Here is a 19,716-nt window from a genome sequence, read left to right on the forward strand (position 1 = left end):
GTGTATTTTATATTGGAGGTTGCAATTCTTTTTTCAAGTTTCTGTGAAAAGGGATGGAATCCATTTGTAGGAAAAAAAAAAAAGAAATTTCATTTATCTGCTTATCTTTCCTCTGCCCTCAAGCTTGTTGTGCCAGTACCCACTCACCAGAATATTCAGGTGTTTTCAAGTGTCTAGGCCATCAGTCATGCAAAAAAAGTAAATATGTATTTTAACTTATGAGTAGGTAAGCTTATTTAGTGACTAGTGCTCCTCGGGATTAAAGATTTTATGAAACTCAGTAAATAGAAAACAAATTAAAAATAGATAGAGAATCATGGAACACTACACATTTTATGTGCATCTCCCGAAACTGTTAAATGAGGATAAACTATATGACAGAATCATCCAAAGGTAGACAGAAGATTTGATGGAATTTTTATGTGCTGATTATCTGCTCTGAGTTAATGCTTATTTAAAGAGGATTAATCTACATTCATATTTGAGGAACAGCTTATCAGTAAAAGGAATGAGACTTGGCTGGCAACATTAAAGTTTTCATTTGCACTAGGAAAATGTGGCCTACTAGAGATAGGCGTACAGAAAGCTTTCTAAAGCTTTCTAAAGCTTCCTTGCCTCAGAATGTCGACTTACTATACATTCATATTTTTCCAGTTCTAGCAGGCATGAAGATTAAGTTTAACCTTGTCAGATAATATTAGTAAATGGTTTTGGTACCTCCTTATATATTTAATAAAAAGCGTGTGAAAAGCTCCTTAACTTATGCTGTTTTTCATACATATATATACAATATAATTTCCTGAAATATTTATGCAGTTAAAATGCACTTTGAATTATATTTCTGCATTTTTGCAGTCCTTGAAGTATAAGCTAGTGGGGATTCCTTCAAAACCTCTCTATGCAGAGGTTACTTTTTCATCTTCTTTTGAAAACCAATCTCATCCCTGCAGGTCTTCAGCCTTTCTAAGAACATGTATCAGATGCAAAGACTGCTGAAAGAGCTTTTTTGCTTCCTTGGTGATAAAAAGCGAGGGAGATGGGTGGGTCAGTTATAGGGGCATCCTTCCCTTCCTCCTCTTACATTGCCCCTTGAAATTGCTCTGCTGCTTTTTGAAGTGGAGACAGGATGAATAAAGCCAGCTGTCTGTGTGTTTTATTTTTACAGTGACATCTACAAGCCTGCATTGCATTAAGGATGCTCCTATTCAGGCGTTTAGACTTGTTTTGTAATTGCAGAAATCAAACTGCAGGCAAAAATGCTGACAAAATGTATGGCAGGAATGATAAACATAGTCCTTGTGTTGGCAGCCTGACCATATCTTCCGTTGTTAGCTGTCTTGCCTTTCACAACATTGATGCTAAAAGAAAGGCACCTTCTCTATCCAACCTCAGGTAGCCCATTTATGGGTGGCATCAGGAATATGGGGGGGTTTTGTAGCATCCCGGTGACATGGCCACACTTCTAGAGGAATTTTATCAATTTTAGTTGATATTCCAAAGCCTTTTACACCAAGAATTAAATAAGTAAAATGCTTTCTTGTTTATTTTCTCATTGAGATTATAACCATGTGTACATTGGTATACAGGGTGAAGGGTAAATGAAAAAACCTGTTTTCCTTCCTAGCTCCATGCACATCACATAAACCAGACTCAGTCTTCCCTAGGAAAAACAATGTCACTGCAAACTCAACCTTTCTTCTAAAGATGATGCTTATATTGGGAGGGCGTAAGATTATTTAACACAGGAAATTAATAAAGAAACAAAAAAGGCAACAGTTCCTACCATCAGGACACATGGAAGAAAAAGGAGCAAATTCTGTGATTCTTGTTTTTTCCTCAGCAATCTCCTATGCCACAGCACATCTGCAGCAATTATGGCTCTAGCAAAGAGGTCTCTATATCATGTCTTCTTGATACTTTTCTCACAGCATGCCTGGGAGTTTTTCCATACCTGCCTACACAGAAAATAAAATGTGTCAGGCAAATACTGCTGAAATCCAGCCAGCTCCTCCGTATTAGCTTTGTTTTATAAAGGTACACAGGGATAGAAATATTTTGTAGACCGCAAATATTGTTGGGGTTTTTTTCCTCCGTAGGACGTGCACTTTTAGAATCTCACACACCTGTATGTGCTATACGAGTGGCAACAAATTACTTCAAAATAATTTCTCGTGGATGACAGTCTAAACAAGAGCATTAATCCAAGCAGTTTTCAGAAAATATGTTTTGCTGCAGTTCCCTTAGATCTGTAAACTTTATTTATAAAAGTTGTTACTGAACAAGCCTTTTTTCTCATTTTCCTTATTTCTTGTCACTTTGACAAATGCAGAAAGTTGGAGAAATCAAGTATTAAATTTGGAGGAGAGGAGGAAAAAGGAAACAGCATCTAATGTACTTTTGACCAAGATACTTGGAAACAAAGCCAGGCAGTATCTGCATCTTCGCATATCCACATATGATATGCACAGCACTTCAGATTATTCACTTTTAAGCAATGAGTGGTACAGTCATTTGACAGCCTGTTAGGTACCACGTGAATGAAAGTAGCATTGCCTCTAAAATTAATTACCCACAATGTTTTACCACGTCTTGTTTTTCAAAGCAGACCTTTATTTAGTACTTTCCATACTTGCATTTTGATTTTCTTTTCATTAATTGGTTTGATTACACCCTTTCAAAATTCAGCTATTAACCATTTTGATGTGACATATGACTGCAGTGATTTTCTGATATTGGTATTAGTCTGCTGTGCAGTGAAGGATAATTAATCACCCTGCTATTCTTCCAGCAGAGCTTCCAGAGGGGCCAGTTTTGTCCCCTTTGCTGAGTGTACACTGTGAAATTACCCTAGGAGTTAATAAAGTAACCAGGATTCTATAAGGTATCAGAAGGGTTTTCCCAGTGGCTTTATGTCATCACTTATTTTTTTAATGAACACAGAATTCCTATTGCGTGCAGTAACTTTGTCTGATTAGAATAGTGTATAATAGGAAGCCTAATCCTGAGTTAGTGTAATTTGGGCTAACACTTGGAAACTATTGCAAATACTGTGGGAGATATATTTTAATGATGGGAACACCTGTCTTACAAAGGTAAATAGTATTTCCAAATGAAGGTCTATCTTAAATTAAGCTATCTTAAATTTACAAACTCTTCCATTCCTCACTAAAATTCAAGCCCTCATCCAGTCAGTGGCCTGTAAGGAGGCAGGTGTCCAGGACATTGGTATAATTTAATAATCTGCCTTATCTATGCCTGACAATAAATAATGGGATATTGCCACTGAGAACCAGAGTAGTCTGTTGGCCTTGATTCAAAATATTTTTTCAGTGTTTCAAAAAGGACCATCAAATGTTGTCAATTAAGATCTCACCAGTAATGTGGGTTTACCCATATTGCCCTGAAATGTAATCCTGTTAGTAAGGTAGATAAGGGAGAGGCTGGTTTTGTCAAACAGCTGTGAATGGAGACATAAAAACAACTATCTCCCTCTGATTATGTCCTTGGCATCCTCCATGGATGGAAGACTGGAAACACTTTTTCTTCCCAGACACACTGGCATGTATGCATTTATGTGTGGGTGCTAGTTCTTAAACTGTACTTCTAATGGAAAAGGTGCGGCTGGATGCTTTTTTCCATCTCTTCAGCTGTAATAGAGCTGCCACCTCTTTGTGTTTGTCCTGGGAAATGGCATATTTGTGTGGTGACATTATATTACTGCATTACGACATGATGTTATTAACTCACTGCTGCAATGTCATTATGTACTGAAGCAGAAGCATGCCAAGAAAACAATTCCATCACATGGCTCAGACTTGCAACACAAAGTCATATGAAGGGGCCTGTGGTGAATTCAGGCCTTTTGCCCAGGTGGCTGCTTTGCCTTGCAAGGTACAGAGCAAGGTGGTGTCAATCAGTAATGTGCAGTGAAATCCTAAGTGAACTGTAGCCCTGATGCACTTGAGCCTCTTCTTATCATTTCTGTACTTAGTTATGGGATGATGCCAAGAGACCCCTGACCTCGGACACTGAGCAGTTTGAATTGTTACTTTTAATTATTACTAATTGATTTTTCCCTGTCTTATATGTGTGTGCGTGTATGTTTGTTTGTTTTGTTTTTTCCAACCAAAACACAGTCACTTTCCAAAGAGGAGATGGAGGACTAATGAGCAATGGAAGGTATGTTTCTTTGTGTAAAGGTCTTTCCCCTGTGTTTATTTTTAAAATAAGGGATCTGAAAAATGCTATAGGTGATGCACTTGGGTCATATCCCATCATTGTGAAGACTGATAGTGCTAGGAGGAGTTAACTACCTTACCACAAGGTTTAATGACCTATCTGTTGTGCACTTTGGAAGAAGCAAGCCCAGATGTTTCATATCTCCCAGATGTCCTGGAAGAAATGAGTAGTAAATATCACAAAGAATGTGTTCATTTGTTACTGGGATGTTTATTGCATTAATTAGACATTAGCAAATGAAGTTGCTGTTGTTTAAGACTCCTTATTGGCTCCCCCTAAATTGCTGTGAGTGAACAATTACACTTAATCGATCACGAAATAAATGATTCATGGATGATGAATAGGCTGTAGATTGATAGGACTGGATTCCACAACTTTGGCTACTCAATTGAAATTGATAAAAGCTGATAACGGGCCCATATATCCTCATCTATTTTCCCTTTGCCAATATGGAGATTGTAATTAGGCCCTGGTAATAACTTCCAATCTCCTGTTTAATCAATATTTTAGCAAAAAGAGATTAGGCCTAATGAGAGCGAGTAGATGTGGCAAGAATGCGGCTGGGTCGTCTTATTGCCGTTTCCATAGAAACCGATGTTTCTCTTAGGGATTGTTCCAGGCAGGGGTCTATAATGTTCAATGATCGGAGATGTTGCTCCAACTTCAGGAGTGCTTTAATAACCTAGGAAAACTGCAGAACTGTGGACGCCTTTTTGTTTTCATTTGGGAGAAGAGGGGGTCTGCAGCAAATGATTTGTTTTCCCTGCTAAATACAAATACAAACAATCCACCTGCCTTGCTAAATTTCTGTTTATCCTGGGGTGAGAGAGACACGGTGCCTTATGGCCCGAGTGTGCCTTCTCTTTCACCATGCTCCCTGTTTAAGGCTGCTCTCAAAGCTGGGAAATACAGGGATATAAAAGCCATGCAGTAGTGGCACATAGAGATAGCTGTGGACTTCCCATTAATCCTTCTCAAACCTGTTTGCCTCTAAACCATCCAAGAGTGCTCAAAGAAAGAGTTACCAGCCTGTAGATGACAGGCATGCATTTGGGATGCAAGGGAAGGAAGAAATAGTGGCCCAAAGTCCTGGAAATGGCTGATATGGAGCAATCAGTTTGAGTGATGGCTCCCTTGAGGTGGTAATTTATCATTCAGCCCTGGCATAGGATCCCATAATGGTGCTGCCTAACTCCTGTTTCACACAGACAACGGAGTTCATTTGGATTCTGGCAGAGTCACGATGGATGCCTAGTCCCACTTCTACTGACAAAGTTGATTTGTATATAACCTTAATTAACTGCTCAAGGTCTTTAAATCATCAAAGGCTATACAATTGTAATTTGAAATAAATTAAAGTCTCCTAAACTGTTAGTTACCTGTGAAGAACCTAGAAGAACAGTAATATACCCTCTTCCTTCACTACTTGTCTCACAGATGTTGTAATTTTAGATATATACATGTATATATTTGTGTGTATATCTCTTTTTCTTATTCTGCTTCAGTCGACCAGGTCTGTTGAATGCCAGTGACCCCAGTTATCCTTGGCTTGCAGACTCTTGGCCTGCCACAAGTCTGCCAGTAAATAACAGCACTAGTGGACCCAATGACCTTGGGAATTTTGGTCGTGGAGGTAGGTTTCCTTTAATTAAGTCACCCAATATTATAAAATAGGCTTCCATTAATTAACATCTATGATGAATACTGTATAATATTTTTATCATTATAGTTCTTTCTATGTGTTTCTTTCTAGATTTGATTGAAAATTGATTTTAAAATGTTCCTTTTGCTTTATCTCTTCTTACTTCTTTAAAATGTAGGTCTAGTTTGTCATTTGCCCTGCAGTGGTGAGGCAGGGTCTGCTTACGATGTCAAGAGAAATGTATTTGTGTCTCAACCTCATTCCCTTTCATGTGGAGATGAGCAATGTGCTGTGCAGGGCAGTGTAGCCAGGGATGGAGTATGTCCCTAAGAGCGGAGGAGAACACAGGGGATGCAGGAAGGATGTTGCTTCAACAGAAGGACATGAGAACTTTGTTGCTGTCACCTTCCCTGTCCTCTTCCTGCTGAGGGCCTGCTCTCGGTCTCAACCATAATCTGTGAAGAAAACCTCAAAGGTCTTAAGCAAATTTCTTTTTCATTGGAAGAAAGGATACATAAAAGGGAACTATTTAGATCTTTTAGGGGTTTGTTGCCATTTTGACTTGAGAAAGCACCTTTGGGGGAATGAGGTAAAGATGTATTGTTACAATGATGAATCTTTAGAGGCATTATTTCCTTTCAAACATTTAACTCAAATGGGAATTTTAAGATGTAGAATTGGGATTTTTAAAAGTCATAGTAAAATTCACATCTCTCTGTTACTTCCTTGGTTTCTGTGAAAACACAGCTAATTCTGCATACTGGTGTCCAGGAGAAGACTTCCTAATGTAAATGAGTATATAAATATTTTTAAGACATAAATAGATAAACAAAAATCAAGACGACACTATACATCAAAATCGCATTAAAATTCAAGAAAAAATCTATAAAACCATCAAACTGATAAATGTGAAAAGAATTCAGCTTTGGACCAGAATCTGCTTCTAAAGACCGTCCCTCATATTGGTTATTCATTCCCAAGCAAAACCTCTTGCCTGTGGTTTGACTACTGTGACTTAAAATTACAACAAAATACACTAGATTTATATTCTGTATTAAAATGTTACAAAGTTCTTGTCAAAAATATTTAAAAGTAAGCAAAAATTTTGATAATATTTACAAGGCAACTGAATTTCTGCCAGCTTCTTTGTTGTGAATATCTTGAAAACAAAACCCTTCAGTACTTTTCCATCTTTTCTTAAGCTCACATAATACAGAAAAATTACCATTTTCTTTTAGCATTTGGCTCTATATGACTGGAATTGGAAGCATTTTTTAAAATTTTTGGCCTCAGTGTGGATGAGGCATAGGTCCAAATTCATGCAAGAGATAACAACAGTTATGTTTTGAAATTCAGCAGCTTAATTCCACCCATGATCTTTACAGTTGAGCTAAAACTTTTATCCTGGCTGGCTTGGGATCACTTATCCCTATCAGTTTCAGCAGCTGAGATTAGATGTTTCCACATTAAAGATGAATTAGAAATATTTTAACATGTAGAGATGGAATATTAACTATATAGATAGAATTTGGGCCTCTTTTACTGGTTAAAAGGTCTGTGATAATATAAACGTTCTGTAAGAATTTTAAAAAGAGTAGGGTGACAATCAGTCACCCTGGAAACTCAGAAACTGAGGCAGGCAGTCCTAACATTTCCCTTAAGAGTGAGATCCACTGTCCTAGGTAGGCATTTGAGAGCAAGGCTGTAAGTGGGAAGCACAGGTTAGGTTTGGAGTCATGTAAGGCCACAAAATGGTATTGCATCTCCAAGGCAGCAAGAAGGAGCTTCCCTGCACAAAAATTTGAGATATTTAATTTATCTCAAGAGTTACAAACAAAAGTTGGATTTTGGAGGGTTTGGGGGAAAGTCTCCATTGAGAAGTGTGTCTTCATCTTTGGTCTGAAATGTACAGTGTGGTGTTTTTGCTATGACAACTTGCTGGGAACATCACACTTGACTTCTACTGTTTGACTGTGGCACTTTGTAAAATCTCTACTTAATGGCTCTTTGAGTGCTTAATGTGTACATCTCACTGGGGTCAAAAAAGTAATCTGTGCTTGTACTGAAAATTCCCAGAATGTCTGGAGAACCTCAGCTTATCAGTAAGAATGACTGAAAGTCCTTGGCTGGTGGGAAGCTATGCAACTTCCCTTTCAAGTGTGTGCACATGAATAGTTCTCCGTTTTAAAATGGCTGTGTAGAGATGATACCTCTTCAGTTGCCAGAAATATGCTCTAAAAGACAGATGTATGTCTGAGTAATTCAGAGATGAGCATTTCGCTAGTTTTTACTTCCTTGAGTCTTCAAATCCAACACAGACAGGTTGAGCTGGATTTACTTCACTTTATACATCAACAACAGAATTTATTTACTAAACTTCAAGCCATTATACTCTGATGAAACCGATTGTGGAAAGGAGAAATGTTGATATTGTGGATGAAATGCAAGAAAGATAGGACTGCACTTGTCTCTCACATCTCTTTTGCACATAGATGCATTTTTGTTTGTGTACTGCCCCTGGAAAGCACACTGCATGTGTGCAGATAGATAGTAACAGTAACAACCTGATTTTGAAATACGGGCTGTAATTTGCATTAATTGTAGGTTTTTTGCACTTCCAATTTATCTGCAGATATAAGTTAATACAATTAAGATCTTTCAAATGCTTGATTGTGCCCATTTCCCTGCTTTGTGCAAAACCAGATCATGCCGATAGACCCAAATTTAATCTCTCTTTCTGCAGCGTCTCTGCTGAGCATTTGCTAATGACATATTTATTGTTAATATTATGTTGCTGCCCTGAGACTGAAGATATTATTAGGGTCCATGTCGAAATGTTCAGTTACACACTTGAATGCAAAAGAAAATAGTTCTGTGATCTAAATGTTCGTCCCAGGAACCAAAAAAAACCTAAACCCCAAACAAACCAAGGAAAACAAACAAAAAATCAGATAGTGTGAGGAATCCATGGTGTCAATCTCATTGCTGGATAAGGCTTTGAGACAGTGAGAGAACAACTGTATTCACTGAGGTTGCACAAGACCCACATCTGAGTCTGGAACTGAGCTTAAACCCTTGACTAGGTGCAAGAATCATCTTTTCTCTCTGGGGCTTAAGGTACACAAAAATGTCTGTGATCCCTAGAATGGGATCTGAACATCCTCACTGTAGGAGTACGCATTATCTCAAGTATGATCTAACAGTTGGAACCCGTATCTGCCATCTGGCTGTAGAAAGAAAATGGCATGTAAATGAAGCAATTTTTTAAGAAGCACATTCTGGAGTTGATTCAACTTTTCAGAGTCTAAATAAATTGTGAAGATAGTACCATTTGATATATTGCCCTCTGAGAGAGAAGGAAGGAGGGTTATCTGCTGAGCTGTGGTTCTCCTTGGGACATCATGCCAGTCATCATTAGGTTCTTCACACTTCACTAGTCTCAGTTTCTAGATGTAGTATTCCACTAGAAAAGGTCACTTTAGTAAGGAGAGAGACTGCCAATCTAACTGATTAAAGATAAAAATTGCAGTGTGGGATAGGATTCAAAATATGGTGAAAATTCAGCAGATATTTAGTTAATATGCTGTAATGGTTTTCAGGTAGATGTACTGGAGTTTTTGAACAAGTTGTTCTTCATTATCAACATTGCTTTGCCATTTTGAGGGACTGATCACCTAAATCCATTCAGAATAACAGAATTTCTTTCACATATCAGGAACAACTTGTTTTTGCCAGGTTTTTCTTTTGTGGAAAAGAAGAAATGTACTGGCTAGTGTCAAAGGGAAAATTAGATAAACTAATGCAAAAAACTTCAAGGAAATCAAGGTGATGCCCTTAAAAAATTGCTTTGGGAGTTCTTCTACGTATTTGCTGGGCAAGTTCCCTCTGTGATTTGTAAATTCTCTCCTTTCATCATTTCCCTGAAGCCCAGACAGTTTCATTGGTTCTGACATAGAGTGAACAATTGAAAACATTCTTCAGTAGAGAAATATTCCAAACTTCACTTTCACAGCTGAAGGTATGGGGGGAAAAAAAAGATGGTTTTAGGCAGTGAGACGTGAAGGACAAGTGGTAGGCCTGTCACAGCTGCTGATAGCTTGGCGATGGTTGTACATCATCTCCCCTTCGTTGGCTCATGGACCTGTCTCGGCTGAAATGCAAACGTGCAAAATGACACGTTTATTTCTCAGCTTAAACCTTGCTACTTTCAGGCTTCCTGTGCATCAACGATTTGTTTCATTCCCCTGTGTTCACCACAGATGTGCTGCCACCAGTGCCAGGGCAAGGGGACAAAACTGCTACCATGCTTTCCGATGGAGCCATTTACAGCAGCATCGACTTCACCACCAAAACCAGTTACAACAGCTCCAGTCAAATAACTCAGGCTACGCCGTATGCCACCACCCAGATCCTGCATTCCAACAGCATCCACGAGCTGGCTGTCGATTTACCAGATCCGCAGTGGAAAAGCTCAATTCAACAAAAAAATGACCTCATGGGATTTGGTTACTCTCTCCCAGACCAAGGCAAAGGCAACAATGGTAATTACAGCTTTTATTTTCCAGAGCCCTTGGCTTTATGTAGTGTATCATCTGTGCATGAATTAGAAAATTATTTTTAGCTCTGTGAGACGCTGTTCATATTGACCTGAACTAGTGCTTGCACACCTTGCATGCGTGCTGAACCTCACCTGATCACAAAATACATTGCACTGTGCTTTTAATGCTCTTTGTCCTGTGCTAGTCACCAAGCCATCTGCCTTCCATTAGGCTAGGGTAGGTGTACCTTTAAAAATAACCAAGTTAAAACCTGCCACCCCACGCCATCTGCCCTTGACTTGCTAACTGCATGTGTCACATGTGCTTGTGCTGTCGACTAATCCCACGATGCCACTGTGACCTCTGCCGTTTAACCCTTAGCCTTGCTTTACATCCCTGACTACCGGGTGGCTGAGGGACTGGCTAATAGATTGCCACACAACCAGTCACAGGATTTCAGCACCACCAGCTCCCACAACAGCTCCGAAAGGAGTGGCAGCCTCTCAGGTTGGTTCCATCGCCGTGCGTAGGGGAGTGAGGGACGGAGGGGTGTTGGCGAGCGGCTCGCCAGGGAGGCAGAAGACCTCCCAGGCACCAGTTGAGGATAATCATGAGACTTCCTGCCCATCAGCAAACAATGTCACATGGGACTCTACTGAAGCCGAAAACCTTTTGCAGAACCTTCTTGGGGATAACTGGAGAGTTACCATGTGGTGCTTGTCGGCACAACTGCCAGCCTCTCCTTGTCACATCCTTTCCCTGACACAGTCTATGGAGCAAACGTATTTCTTCATCCATCCTCAGTTTATAGGTCTCCCCACGCTGAACTTCATGAGGAGATTAATATTTTTATTGAGTTGTTAACAGATCTCCCACTCTCACGAGCTGTTTCTATATGCTGTTCTTCAGTGAAGCAGCTTGGAAATAATTGTAGGGCCCTGAAAGTTCACTGGGGTTTCAACAAATTGTTCCAAGTCTGCATACAAGCAGGATGTATTTATGTGTGTGCTGCATGTTCTATTGGAAACATGATGCATTTTCATCAGATGAAAATGATCATAGTACATGTGGTTGTGTATTATATTTGAACACACCTTTTCCCTTGATTTCTTTAATTTTGCTTACTTGTTGCTTATGTTATGTATAGCTGTCTTTTTTTTTTTTGGTTAAGAGAAAAACTGAAAAGGCAGCAGTTAAAATTAAAATCTGTGATTTCACCTAGCTGAAATAGGAAAGAGCTGAAGGGACTTAATTTTGATATTCAAACTATATCCACAGCCTTTTGAATTTCCTCTTTAAGCTGGAGCAGTCATCACAGTAACAGACCAAACCTAGCAATGTCTTCTTTATGTCAATTTAAATGGCTATTCAAATTGAATCTTGAGATAAGAAGCCTCTAATCATTGGCCCATCATTCAAATAGCCAAATGTGTTTGCAAGTCTTGTGTTCTCAAGGGGGAGCATTAGCTGATTTGAGTGAGACCAAAAAACAGGCTTATGGCATTGTCGGAGAGGTGTCTGGGAGCTGAGTTCATGCAATACTTCAAAAAGTACACTTCCTTGCATGTGAGATATTTTCACAAGTAGCTGAGGAAATCAGCTTGCTCCCCAGGCTTCATTAAAATGCATAAATTGACGTGCTGAGGTATGTCAGATATCAGAGAGCAGTATCACGCTTTAGGGACATTGACGGCTACAACTGCCTAAGAATTTTCTCAGAAAGTAGCAGGTGTCACTGGAAAATGCGCATTGATCGAACGCTGGACTTCAATCAAATATTTCAAGTGCAACATATTTTGTGTAGTGTTTCTCAGTCTGAAGTAAATTTTCTGATGACATGAGGAAACTTTGGGTTTGTCAGTCTTTCTATGGCCAGGACATTCTTGTTGTGACCAAGGCAGCTCACAACTGGATGCCCCAATGCTCAGATGAGTGTCAGATTATTGGACTGCAGAGTCAGTATTTTGCTCTCCCTTGCTCACTAATTATGCCTTTGATACAGAATAATTATGTCTGTAATACACAAGAAACTGGGGGGGAGACCTTCAAATTGTCTGATAATTAGAGCATCACTGGAGTCAGAGACCAGCTTTGATTACGTAGTCCCCATCAGGGTGAGCAGGGATTTGTTCCTCTCACTTCCTTGGTTAGTACTTTAAGTACTACTCATTATTCTGACTAAGTTTCTTCTCTCTTACATGAATACCAGGAGAATTCCTTTCCTACTGTGGAATGGAAAATAGCTAAAACTTCAACTTGCTTTTTTGAGGCAGGGAAATTTTGTAGCTTCACTTTGCACAGATTATGTCTGTACTAGGATCAGCAGCCCAACTGGCAAATTCTTTCTCAAGGATCTGATTTGCCTAGAGATTTAAACAGTATAATTGAATTTCAGTGTGAGGAGACATTGAAGCATCAAGCATTGTTGCTATGGGGAAACAAGGCTTCCGTGCATCAGTTTTCAAACACAAATCAGGCTTTTTGTTTTAGGTGTCTGTCCTACCAGTCTGACAGTGGGGTAACTGCCCATGGGGACAGAAATCTCCTGCCTGACTGTACAATGTAGGCTGCTTTCCTACCAGCACTGACCTTGGAGTCCTCTTCTGTCATTTCTTCATCTAAACAAGTCCTTTGTCTCTCTGCTTCACTCCTTCTAATATCTCCATTATCTCTAATTTCTCTTTTTGAAACCCCCAAAATCCAAGTGACGCCCATACTAGCACTCCACAAATCCAGCCTACATTTTATCAGTCTCCTAAGATTATCAAGATGGTACACGTCCAAAATCTTCCTCTCCACCTCGACTTATCTCTAAACTGAAATTGTCCTCTGCATTTTCCTTCTCTGTGTATTCCTAGTGTAAATCCTCGTGCAACACACACACACATGCATGTGCTTTTCTCCTAAAGCAGCCCCTCCTGCCTTAGTTGTTGTTGGCTCCTACTCCTGCTGACTTTTCAGAAATTTCCCCACATCCCACAGATTAAAATTAACCCACTTCCTTTGGACTGTTCACTGACCCTATTTCTAACTCTACTTCTTTTACCCTACCTGTGCTTTGAAAGCTTCATTTTCCCTCCAGAAGGTTTGAGTATTTGTTCCTCTATCTCCACTATCACTGGAGTTTCTTTTCAGTGGTCGAAATGTTCTTTCCCTTTTCAAGAAAGCTGTCGTCTCTGCCAGACTACAAACGGAAGGAAGAGCCTGTTTCCATCCTAATAAAAGTAGTATCAGCTCCGTTCATAGTGAACAAGAGGATCTTGGCTGGACTTACTATAAATACTCCAAAACAAGGGAGGAAGAGCTCTGGTCTGGAATTGAGTAGTGAAAAGCAAAGTCTCGCTTGCAATGTGCTGCCAGCCAGGTCGATTAGAAGCTTTGCTGGGCTTGTTGCCTGTCCCTAGCAACCACAACAGGAGGTGAAAAGAGAAGTCTTGGCTACTTCTGAGCCACAGAACCACCTTTTTCTTCCCTCTCTATTTGTTCCTGTTTTCATCCAGCTAACGTTTGGAGGTAACAGAAAAAAGCTACTGTCTCACAGACAGAAAGTCCCATGATACGGGCTTGTCTCTATTGCTAGGATTGTACCTCCTTCTGTGTTTCTCCATGCCTAAAGTTAGAGCCATGGCAAAGAGGGTGGTGCCTGCCAGTGCACAGCGAGCCACCCCCCCTAAGTCAGCTGTGGTTTTCTTGATTCATTGATTCATTTTTACCTGAGGGTTTTTTTTTTTGGCTGATCCTTATGAATCAGCAAGAGATGTCAGTGGGTGAGAGGGATTAGACTGCTTTCTGCAGCAGCCAGGGATGAGTGACAGCAGCTGGCTACCCCACTGAAAAGGCATCTGACAAACCAATCCTCCACCCAACAAGCCAAAGAGTTTGAAGGCACAACAAAACTCAAAAAAGTAGATGGGTCCCTAAGCAGTCAAAGGATTTGAAATGTTGACCCATTCTTCTTCTTAATGAATTCCTGACAAGAAAAAAGAAGTCATGGCAAAATAAAAGAAGCAGAGCAAGTGGGATGAGAGCTTTCTCTGTAGGATCACTCTCCCACAAATGGAAATGTCTCAGCTGGAGAAATGGATACAAGGACAGTAAGAGAAGAGCAGAGGGTTTAACCAAAATGCATTCTCACTTCATTTCTACCTCATCCATTGGAGCTGTGTATCAGAAATAGAACCTCTTCTCCACAGTGGCACAAGATATTTGAATCCTGTGAAACAGACAGTCCTAAAACATTGCACATGACCTCCTGATCTTTTAAAGAAAAAGAACTTAGGAAATTCCTAAGTTCAACACAACCCTTCTTCTTTTGTTTTGACAAGTTACTCATGCTATTCTGGCTAAAAGATACTGAGTCTAAATGACAATTTTTTTAGATGGTGTCCTTAAATCTGTATTTTCCACAGAAAGTGATTATGCAAAACTGTGTTATAATCACACTGTATTCTAACATTTAAAATAATTCACTATGTTTTATTATAATTTTATCTAAGAATGAATTCAAGAAGTCACAAAGTACACATGAATAAATCAAGGAATATATTTCTGAGTCAGGAAAACCTGTCTTTCCTTGTTTCTGCACTTTTGGAGCAAAATTTGTGGTGCAAATGTACAGAGGTTTAAAAAGAAGTGATTTTCAGCAAATATTCAGAATATTTTCCCATTCCATTCTATTATTACTTATAACCTTGTGACAGCATTAGCACGTTGATGCTGATTCTGCTGAGATATAAATACGTCTTCTTTTTTGGGGCATGCCATCTGGAATCAGAATTCTTTCAAAGAAATGTAAATAGCTGGCTTTTTTTCCCCACATTATATCTCTAACATTTTATTTTTCTTTTTGGATTTGCAGGTGGCAAAGGAGGGAAAAAGAAGAAAAACAAAAATACTGCCAAGCCCCAGAAAAATAATGGTTCAAACTGGGCCAGTGTTCCCCTCCCACCCCCTCCTGTGCAGCCACTTCCAGGCACAGAGCTGGAGCACTATGGGGTGGATCAGCAAGAAGCAGGGTAAATTTTTTTTTTCTTTTTCTTTTGAAGAAAAAAATCTGTGATTTCCAGAAATGGGTCCTTTTTTTTTATTTTTTTTTTTAATTTTGCTAAGTGACGATATTATTCTGTTTTGTTTAAAAAAAAAAAAAATTAAAGAGAGAGCGCCTTATCCTGTAGACTTATTCGAGGATGTGGAGGAGGAATGTTTGAATAGCTCCTGGATAGTGACTGAAGGTGGAAACAGAAGTGACCTTGCTTCATCATCACGTAGGGCTTCAGTGCTTTCTCATGCTGAGAAGTATCTCACTTCACAGGTAGCGTAATTGAATTCTGTTGGGACTGCGTGCAGCTGATGGGACTCAGAGTGAGTAAGGATGACATAATCTGGTTCTTTGTATTTTTGCACTGCTTTGATGTTTAAAAATATTAGAGCCAACAGAACAAAACAAAAAAAATCCCACCAAATTGGATTAATTTTTTGAAGATCAACCAATGGATAATAATCTTCTCATCGGCTTTTAGAAGAAATTTCACAGTTGAGGAAGGCATGCTAATTATAAGCTTTTTTTGTTATTAATCAAACAACTTTCAAGTTTCTGGAACCTTCCACATATTTTTGCATAGCTCAAACTTGTTCTCAAGGACACAAAATCACACAAGAAGTGCTAAATGAGAGGAAAGAGACATTTTCTACACAGACAACAATTACAAAATGCTTTTTATAAAGTGTAATTATGTGAAATACCAGGTTATCAGACTCTGGAGGAAAATAAGAGTATATGAAAACATAGTTTACTGTGGTTAGCTCTGTTTGAGCCTTTGAGAATAATTGTTCTGTTAGGGACAAATTTCTGTCTGTTTCAATACATGGATTAATCAATATTTCCTAAGGATGAAACATTTTTGAGAATTCATTGTAATAGCTTTACTGAATAAAAGTATTTCAAGTGTTATCTCAATTGTAAGCATGAATTGATCATTACTACTTTTATAATTAAAGCTAGAAAAATTCCACATTATTTCAGTTTATACCAAGTCCTTTGACTCTTAAAATGAGCAATAAATGTGTTAGTCAGTGAAGTTCTTTTTAAAATAAAGGCTCATTCAGGCTGTATTAGAATTAGAATTTCAAAGTAATGGAAAACAAATAACCTTAATGATTGTAAGTGTTGTTTAAATCTCAAGGCAAAAAGTTCATATAATCATTTTGTTCTGTATTCTGTTATAAGAGGCTAAAATAAATTTCAAATTGTTTCACCATATAATAATTTTGTCTTTATCAGTTTATATCCTTAAGATGCATGTGCAGCCATTTCACTAAAACAATTATGCAATAGAAGGCAAACCACTTATATTTGCTTCAGAACAATGAAATAGCATAAGAGGCAAATGGAAATACCTTATAGAGAAATCCCTTGTGACACAGGGCTTGACTCCTCAGTTGCATAATGCATCTGTAATTTAGCTGGAAGGAATGATGTTGGTCACCAAGACAACATTGGTTATTTAAGGAGAAGGTAATCACCAACTTCCAGGTTCACAACAATTCAGACTTAGTTTTTCCTGTGATTATGTTTTGAATTACTCTTCTCTGTTTTTTGTAATGTCCCATTAGCAGTGGTGATAGCAAGACCTTGTAATAGGCATTTTACCAAACACAGAAAAAATTTGAAGGTTGGACTTAGAGTCTCAGTCTGGACCTACAGTAAATTGCAACCACCTTTGATGAAGACGGAATCTGCAATGCCCATACTTCCCCAGGATACTTCCAATACTAATGGTCCTTCTGTATCTAGGGGTTGATCTCGTTTCTGTGATTTTCAACATGCTGAAAGGGAAAGAATCATAGGCTGCGTTCCTTATGTTGCCTTTAATATGGACATATTGGGTTAGAAAAAAAAAAAAGCCACATTTTTTTAAACTGTTTCGTTCTTTTTGGTTGGTTTTGATGTACTCTATCTGTGACAAGTTCAAAGTGTTTTAATTTTAGAATTAGTTGCATGCAGATGTAATTATATTGGTAGTTACAATTGAAAAATGAACTTCCAGTCAGAAAAACGGAACACTAATAAAATTCTCACAATGTGATACAAAATGTGAATGTTTAGACCAATAAAACAAGGAAGGTGACATCTAAACAGAAACTTGTTTTTCCGTATGTCCTCCTATAACGCTTGAATTCAAGCGTAAGTTTCATTGGCATGATTATCACCAAAAAACACCAAAAATTTGACACCTAGTTTTGCTTACTAGAGATTAAGACTAGTGGCCTTATGGGCACTAGTGGACTTCTGAGTTGCAAAAGATAATCCACCATAGCAAGTGATATAAAAAAAGCGCCACTTAACTTAACCTGTCACAGAAAAAATACTCAGTTTTCTCGACCATCTTCTTCCCAGAGGCACTAGGATTTGCATTTGCCTCCATTTTTCCATAAACTGCAGAAGGAAAAGTGAACATTTTACTCCAACGAGCCCTGTTATATGATGTGGTGGCTTTGGGGATCTCTTAAATTCCTGTTTAACCTCAGCAAAGAGCCTGTTTGTGTCAATTAAGTTTCTCTTTTCCTATAGTATCTCCCAAATTGACATGTTCCCTTTCCCACCATTTTCAGAGCGGATGATTTTGCTTGATTTTATCTAAACGTGACAGTAAGGAAATGCTCATTTCTTACTCATTATCATTTACTTCCATTTTTCACCAGTAATATGCATGATCTTGAGCCAACCCCAGTAAAGGCAGTCTGCATACTGTTATTTGGTTATTTCTATTTCTTGCTACACCCTAAACTGGAATATTAGCTGCTGAGTGTCAGTGTATTCAATACTTGTTTTCTGTCCTTAGGGAAAGTTAAGGGAGTAGTACTTTTTACTTCAAACAGTCCTTTCTGGTGAGTTCCAGGGAGGGAAGCTTCATTTGTTGCAACTATGCGTGTAATGAAACACAGTTTCATTAGAAATGTGCTCTTTATCTATCACCTTTATTTTATATTTTGAAGGAACAAATCTATCAATGTAATGAATCAGGCTCTTGAATAGTAAAAGATCACGGTAGAATAAAAGTGCTGACAATACAATAAAACTTATTAGAAAAATAGAGACTCTTGTTTGTTAACCAGCACTTATTAGGGTCTTAATTATAAAGAAATTACAATCTGAGGTCCCTAATGAAGTTAAAACACTTAGATTTTAATAAGTGTACTTGAAAAAGTTGCATTTTCACCACATTGGATTTACTCAGAAAACAAAAAAGAACAAGGATGTGATCAGTAACAATATTTTGGTACCAGTTTTTTCTATAACTGTAGCATTTATGTGACATATAGTTACTATGTAGTCTGTTAGGTTTGTTTTTTTCTTTTTTCTTTTCTTTTTTTTTTTTCTTTGTTGTTTTTTTGATGCAGGTTAGAACTTGTGGCTTTTAGGACGCCTTACATGAAGAACACAAAGGTTCTTGTACCTGAAATCTTGAATCTCAATGTCCTGAACTTCAGGTTTAGGCTGCTTTCCATTTCGAACAAAATCTGGGTAAAGATACGGTGCTTGTGCAGAATCTTTTCACTGAGAAATCTCTTTTACTATCAAGCTGAACATTTGGGGATTTGAAGCGAGTAGGGTCAGAAGGCGAGCACATCCAAAGCTCGTTTATTCATCACTGAAAAGTCACCAGGGAGTGTCTTTTTGCCCTGTCCCTTTTAAAGAAGAAGCTGTTATAGCAAAGCGTGAGGTTGAGAGAGCAAAAGGAAGCGAGAGAACTGTTGCGCTGTACATTTTTAGCAGCGTGGGTTAGGATGGTCCCTTCAGCCTTGGGTGCAAATGTCATGAGTGAATATTGTTTGGAAAAACAAATTACAGCTGTTCATATCTTAATTGTCTGCTAAGGGTGAATATGTATCATGTAACATTTTCTTAAATCTCTGTGTTATGAAAATGGTAACGATCAATCACTCAACCTCTCCTAGAGGCCAGGTGTTGAGAAGCAGCCTTTATTTTCACTTCTGTGCACATATGTATGTTTGTATAGCTATATATGATCATCTCTACATACATATATACAGAGATCTAAATTTATACCAGTGTGAATTACCAGATATGTCTTCCACGGACTTTTGGGTGATTAAGTCAGGTTGGTTTAACTATTCTGAATCTGTGCATTTAAATACAGACTACAGACTTCTGAATAATGAAAAAGTAGTTTAGTTAATTTAAGAAATCTTTGGGTTTTGCTGAAACTAAGTGTTCTGTTCATAATACAGGTTTTGCAACTTCTCCATCTCAGTGTTCCCAGCCTTTTTGTAACC

The 19,716-nt window shown here is 38.5% G+C and overlaps 1 protein-coding gene across 12 annotated transcripts in view; it reads left to right on the forward strand.

Moving 5' to 3' along the window:
• ROBO2 (roundabout guidance receptor 2) overlaps window positions 1-19,716 on the forward strand; it is a 1,044,190-nt gene that overhangs the window by 985,527 nt on the left and 38,947 nt on the right. For 8 of the 12 annotated variants that reach the window (XM_042038141.1, XM_042038139.1, XM_042038146.1 and 5 more), the window contains 5 exons: window positions 4,137-4,179; window positions 5,745-5,872; window positions 10,141-10,422; window positions 10,801-10,926; window positions 15,278-15,434. In XM_042038141.1, the coding sequence (XP_041894075.1) occupies window positions 4,137-4,179; window positions 5,745-5,872; window positions 10,141-10,422; window positions 10,801-10,926; window positions 15,278-15,434 (736 nt within the window). The remainder of the gene's footprint in view (window positions 1-4,136; window positions 4,180-5,744; window positions 5,873-10,140; window positions 10,423-10,800; window positions 10,927-15,277; window positions 15,435-19,716) is intronic. The other 4 variants (XM_042038144.1, XM_042038149.1, XM_042038147.1 and 1 more) reach the window with 1 other exon arrangement.

The sequence above is a fragment of the Corvus kubaryi genome, unplaced genomic scaffold (assembly GCF_017639235.1).
Source record: "Corvus kubaryi isolate FWS band 111438036 unplaced genomic scaffold, C.kubaryi_AGA036_p1.0 37391, whole genome shotgun sequence".
NCBI classification, from domain to species: domain Eukaryota; kingdom Metazoa; phylum Chordata; class Aves; order Passeriformes; family Corvidae; genus Corvus; species Corvus kubaryi.